At 39.6% G+C, this 6,732-nt stretch overlaps 1 protein-coding gene across 2 annotated transcripts in view; it reads left to right on the top strand.

Annotated features, from left to right (window-relative positions):
• Positions 1–4,079, top strand: part of HARBI1 (harbinger transposase derived 1) — a 10,652-nt gene extending 6,573 nt beyond the window's left edge. Inside the window, exon 3 of one of the 2 annotated variants that reach the window (XM_006772264.2) lies at positions 3,341–4,079. In XM_006772264.2, coding sequence (XP_006772327.1) covers positions 3,341–3,720 — 380 coding nt within the window. In that variant the 3' untranslated portion in view covers positions 3,721–4,079. The remainder of the gene's footprint in view (positions 1–3,340) is intronic. The other variant, XM_006772263.2, reaches the window with a different exon arrangement.
• Positions 4,080–6,732: the final 2,653 nt, after the last annotated feature.

Below are 6,732 nucleotides of genomic sequence, written 5' to 3'. Positions count from 1 at the left end.
ATCACTATGCTTTAATTATGTTCAATTTGTAACAATGAAATTGGGGGTCACCACAACATGAGGAACTGTATTAAAGGGTCGCAGCATTAGGAAGGTTGAGAACCACTGGGGTAGAGCATCAGCCTACAGACTGAAGAGTCATGGGTTTGATTCTGGTCAAGGGCACATACCTCAGTTGCAGGCTGGATCCCTGGCCTGGTGAGGATGTGAAGAGGTGTCATAAGCCTGTACAACAATAAAAATCTTCAAGGAAAGAATCTAGAAATCCTTTCTTTTTTAATTCTCACCTGAGGATATTCTTTTTCCCTTGCTTTTCAGAGAAAGTAAAAGGGAGGAAGGAAGGGGGAGAAAAAGAGAGAAACATCGATGTAAGAGAGACATATCGGTTGGTTGCCTCCCACATGCACCCAGACCAAAGGGATGGAACCTGCGACCTTTTGGTGTTTGGCTGACCTCTAACCATTGAGCACACCGGCCTAGGACTAGACATCCATTTTTAACAGGTGCCCTAAATGGTTTATACCAGTGGTCGGCAAACTCATTAGTCAACAGAGCCAAATATCAACAGTACAACGATTGAAATTTCTTTTGAGAGCCAAATTTTTTAAACTTAAACTATATAGGTAGGTACATTGTTATTAACTTAATTAGGGTACTCCTAAGGCTTAGGAAGAGCCACACTCAAGGGGCCAAAGAGCCGCATGTGGCTCGTGAGCCACAGTTTGCCAACCAGGGGTTATACAAACAGATAGGTTTGGAAAACACTGGCATCTAGAGGATATGTGGACAGCAGAGTAATATAGGGGTAGTTTGTCAAGATTATGAGGAATGACAAGGTGTTAAAAAAAAGAGAGAGCGAGAAGATGGCTGGCTGAGTGTATCTTAACAACATCAGATTTGTAAAATAGGTCTAGATTTGCCAAATCTAGAATAAGCTGTGATTCTCCTTTGTTTTCTGGGATGTTACTTTTTAGCATATTTTAAGTGTAGATGTTATCCCTTCATGTCCTCATTCTCATCTGTCCCTTCAGAGTGTATTACTTAACTCCCCTTTTCTACATGAATGTGTTCCTGCAAACAAGTCAGCCTGAGTTCTTATTTCTTCAGCTTTGGTGTTAAGCAGCTTTGGTAAAATATGCCCGAATGTCTTGTAAATGACTGATCAGGTAAGCAATTGTAATCTGTTTAGCAACTCTGATCCTAATCCCCTCGTGAGTGTCTATCTTCCATTGGTACTGGGATTATAATCAGTTAATGACCATCAAGCATTTTATAAAAAGTCTTTGTTAACTAGTTTGTGCTGAAGGTCTCCCCATGTAAGGCTCATATTGTTTCTTACAGAAACATTTTTCAAATATCACTTAGTATCTCTGTGCTTTAGCATTCATCTTAAATGTTTATCTTATTCTCTTTCACAGCATTACACTATTGTTTTAGTGACTCTGAGTCTGACAATAGCATTAGTGACTAGCTTCTTCCCTTTCTTTTGCCTGACATATCAAAGGATAGCTGACATATATTTTGATCTTTTCATTTGTAAAATGAGTTCAATAATATCTAACCTAGAAGACTTGGGATTGGATAACAAGAGATAATATTTTCAAAATTGCCCAGCAGAGTGCCTATGACTCATTGAGTACATAATAGGTATTCAGTGAATCATAGGTATTATTTCATTATTATTTACATCACTAAAGGCCTGGTGCATGAAATTTGTGCACGGGTAGGATCCCTAGGCCTGGCTGGTGATCAGGACCCATCTGTGGGGCAACTGGCGGGGCGATTGGAGGGCCCCCACTGGCACCTGCCTTGGCTGACCTGGCACCACCCACTGTTGGCCCCACCTCCGCCATCACTGGTCAGGGGATGGGGGCAGCTCCTGTGTTGAGCATCTGTCCCCTGGTGGTCAGTGCACATCATAGTGACCAGTCATTCTGCTGTTCGGTCAATTTGCATATTACCCTTTTGTTATATAGGATAACATTTTTTTCATTACAAAAATATTTTGTTTTAAAAAAATATTTGATTAATGACAGAGAGAGAGAGGGAGAGAGGAACACCCATTTATTGTTCTTATTCATGTGTTCATTGGTTGATTCTTGTACATGCCCTGACCATGGAACCTGCAACCTTGGGGTATCGGGATGATGCTCTAACCAACTGAGCTACCTGGCCAGGGCACAAAAAGTATTTTTAAAAGCAAAGTTAATCCAGTTCTTAGAAATGTAAGCTCCTAAAAGAAAGGTATATTATATGTTTTGGAACAGAGCCTAGTATTCTCTATAACTATTTACTGAAATTAATGGTGAGTCAGGAACAGCAATTATGCAAGTTGGTACACCTAGGGCCTGTTTGTCTCAGATTTATAAGTGGTTGTGCTTCTGTGAGACATTTCATCTGCCAGATGTAATGAGTCAGGACAATTAAACACTATAGAAACATTGTACTGTTGTGTTAGGACATTGCATCCCGGTTTTTGTTTTATTTTTAGCACTTCCCAAGATCATTTGATAGGTTACCTAAGGGAAATGCTTCCTGTACATTATTTTAATTGACTTCTGGTTTTATTTCTTCATCACTGTTATTATTTGTATCATTATATTTATGCTCTTCTTGTTAATGTGAAGTTCTATGAGTTCCTCTGTTACAAGGAAATATAGGAAGACAGGACATCTAAGTTCTGGTCTCTACCACAGTTGCTGGGACTTTTATTCTTAACAGGATGAATTATTATGAAATATTTTGAAATCCCTAGGTAGTACATTCAGACCTGACATTTTAATGGTAAAATTTAGAAATTTTTTTGAGATCAAGTGCTTTGAGATCTTGTGGCAGAATTCTCTTTATCTCTCTTGCATGTTAGCTCTTTAGAGATTTTGAAGATTGGTTTGCTTCTATTGTTTGCTTAATGGATTTCCACGAAGCTACAGTTCTTTCCACAATATCCATAAATGAGTGAGATCATGTGGTATTTTTCTTTCATTGACTGGCTTATTTCACTTAGCATAATGCTCTCCAGTTTTTACTAACTTTATTATCAGGAATTTTATTTGCTCCAGTGCCTTCACCTCCTTCCTACATTTTTTTTAGATTTGGCTTTCTTTAGCTATCAGCCTTTTTCTCTGTTGATTTTAACCAAAGATATTCCCAGCTAAGACTCGTGTCTACCTGCTTGTGACTCTGGCATGCCTTCTCTTTACCAGGGCATTTTCCTCTTGGTTTTTCTGTTCTGCTTTAGGTCCAGAGGCTGTTGTCCATTCTCTGTATATGTTCCTGGATTTCCCTTTTTGTTTGTACTCCAACTATAATCATTTATGCTTTCTTTGGGCCTTCCCCACAGGTGACAGTTCCTTCTTTCTCCGCGCCTGGCTTATGACACCACTTCACATTCATGAGACTCCAGCTGAATATCGCTATAACGTGGCCCATTCAGCAACTCACAGTGTGATTGAGAAGACTTTCCGAACACTCTGCTCCCGATTCCGCTGCCTGGATGGGTCCAAGGGGGCACTCCAGTACTCACCAGAGAAGTCCAGCCACATCATCTTAGCGTGTTGTGTCCTCCACAACATCTCCTTGGAGCATGGGATGGATATTTGGTCCTCTCCAATGACAGGACCCATGGAACAACCCCCCGAGGAAGAGTATGAGCACATGGAGTCCCTGGACCTAGAGGCTGACCGGATCCGTCAAGAGCTGATATTCACTCATTTTAGCTAATGTGAAAGGTGGGGAGGAGGAGGGAAACTTTCCAGAAGGAACTGTGACAAACTTTCTCCCTCACCAGCCACTACACAGTTCCATCATCTAGCATGACTGAGTGTGGACACTTGTCACAAACTGACATTTAATCTGCATGTTTTTTAGAAGAGTTGGGGCTATACCAGAATATTTTGATTCATTTGTATTTCTATTGATATTAACTAAACAAAAAATCAGGACAACACTTCCGTAGTATGCATTGAACTCCAGGTTGAGCCTCAGTTATTTGAAAAGCTCACTGGTTGCGGACATTTATGATTGTGCCTACAACATCAAAGCAAAGGAGAAAATGGCATCTAGCCAGAACACTTTTTTTTTTCTTTTTTTTTTAAATATATTTTATTGATGTTTTACAGAGAGGAAGGGAGAGAGATAGTTAGAAACATCGATGAGAGAGAAGCATCGATCAGCTGCCTCCGGCACATCTCCCACTGGGGATATGCCCGCACCCAAGGCACATGCCCCTGACCGGAATCGACCCTGGGACCCTTCAGTCCGCAGACCGACGCTCCATCCACTGAGCCAAACCGGCTTTGGCCAGAACACTTTCTTTTTATTTCCATTATCTGGAGATTTCAAATGAAAATAATACTTATTTGTCCTGAATTATTTGAGTGGCATTTTAGCTTTTCTACTTTGCTGCCTAGATAGGCATAATTTGAGGCAAGTGGCTGGTGTTGCTCAGTGGTTGAGCATCAATCCACAAACTAGGAAGTTACAGTTACAGGGCATATGCCCAGGTTGTGGGCTCTAGTCCCAGTAGAGAGTGTGCAGGAGGCAGCCAATCAATGATTCTCTCTTATCATTGATGTTTCTATCTCTCCCACTCCCTCTCTCTCTAAAATCAATAAAAACATTTTTTAAAAGTAATTTTAAGTTTGAGAATGGTCTTGGGACAGGTAAATGTCTGCTAATCTGCGTTTGCAACCTTGTATATTTAAGAAGATGTTAGGAAAGGAGAAAAACAAAAACAAACAGCCCAGCTGGCATGGCTCAGTGGTTGAGCGTTGACCTGTGAACCAGGAGATCACGGTTTGTGGTTCTCTCTCATCATTGATGTTTCTATCTCTCCCTCTTCCTCTCAGAAATCAATAAACATATTTAAAAACAAACAAATATAAAAAGAAGTTAGGGACAGTCTGAAACCTCTATCTTTAGTCTTCCTGCAATAATTGGCCTGTTACTTGGACCTAGGTCCTAGGGAGAACATCTGGACTCCAATCTCCTTTTTCCAACCCTGAGTAGGACTTAGAGGCTAAATGGGTTTAAGAACCTAATTAGCTTAAGGAAGACAAGTCAAATATAGGTAAAATAGTAAGCTTTCACTTTACAGGAGAACTGAACACCCTGATAAATTGATGGACAGCCCTAGCCAGTTTGCTCAGTGGATAGAGCCTTGGCCTGCAGAACAAAAGGTCCCAGGTTCGATTTCAGTCAAGGGTATGAACCTTGGTTGCAGGCTCCTCCCCAGCCCTGGCCATGGTCAAAGCTCATGCAGGAGGCAACCAAGGAATGTCTCTCTCTCCCCTCTCCCTAAAAATCAATGAAAAAATATCAGGTGAGGATTAACAAAAAAGGAAACATAAATACATAAACTGATGAACAGAGGAGAATCACCCAGGTTCACAGATCAATCACATTTCTTATGATTGTGATATTAGAATGTCTATTTGACCAGCTTTGAAATTCCTTGTACCAAAGGAAGATTTAAGGAAGGCATATGAAAGTATTAAAAAGGAGAAGTAAAAAGAATATAATTTCTTAATTTGAAATTACTAGTAATTTTGAAGTTAGACCTATTTGAATATCGTATGTACAAAGTGATGGGCAGAAATTATACTGATATAAAAAAAATACTGATTGGAATAGTGAAAATGTAAATTAAGTTCACACATTGTGGCTTCACTACAACAAAAAAGGAGACTCTCCTGAGGATTATCTCATTCCCAGTTTTTCCTCCACTCACTGTGTGATGCCTCTGATTTGTCTTCTTGGATAATTTCCTACCTGCCTTTGGCAGTGTTAATCTGGTGATATTCAAAGTAAAGAAATGAACAGCTGATGACAGAGAAATTTGGAAATAAATTGAGGGTGACTCATCCTCAAGATTAAAAACAATTATGGTTTATTATCTGCTGTTTATTTCTACTCCAAATTTTATTTTCCATCATCATCCTACTCTATAAAGAGTAAAAGAGTAGGTTCAAAAAAAAAAAGTAGATGCATTTGGCAGAAGGGTGAGCTTAATATGTACAATGAAGTCTTTGAGATGGGAGTGGACAACAAAGAGGTGACTGTAAACTTCAGCTCTACTTATTGTGCAATAGAGGTGCCCTATTATATTTTTTTCTTTGTAAAGTTTAACCTGTGAACCACGCTTGCTTTGTCTTCTTCATAAGGCAATATTTTAATGTTCATAGTCTTTCCAAGTTTCCTGAGATGGACATATTTCCCTATAAAATTTTGGTTCTATTATAGGTATTGCCCGAGGAAAGGGTTATTGCCACCCGTGTATCATAAGTGGCAAGGTGGAGTGTGTCTTGGAAAGGGCCTAGCATTTTAGCTTTAAAAAACGGCATTAAAGAAAAATTGGAGTTTTCACAACTCACTAGATGGTGACATGAAGTCTGAGTGGGAAAGACAGTTTTGGAGAGATTTCAAAAGCAATTTCAAGTCTGACTTACATACCAAAGATCATTTCTAAGTGCTGAACTGACTGAACATTGGCTGTCAGTGTTTTTCCCTGGGAGCATTTTATTTCCCAATAATTCTACAGAGTAACTGTTCAAATATATTCCTTTAATCTCCTTTCAACCTGGATTTTTACAAGCCAGGATTTTTTTTTTTCAGTTCATAGTTAAATTTCCCTCAAAATGATCTAGGGAAGGGATCAGGGTCTGTACTTCCAAATTGCCAAGAGTTTGCTCATAGTGGCTTTTTATAAGTGCCTGAGAGGTCTCCTCTAGAGTC

This window comes from Myotis davidii, unplaced genomic scaffold, assembly GCF_000327345.1.
Source record: "Myotis davidii unplaced genomic scaffold, ASM32734v1 scaffold265, whole genome shotgun sequence".
Lineage (NCBI taxonomy): Eukaryota > Metazoa > Chordata > Mammalia > Chiroptera > Vespertilionidae > Myotis > Myotis davidii.
The sequence above is the reverse complement of the archived record's forward strand: the minus strand, read 5'-3'. Positions and strand labels throughout refer to the sequence as shown.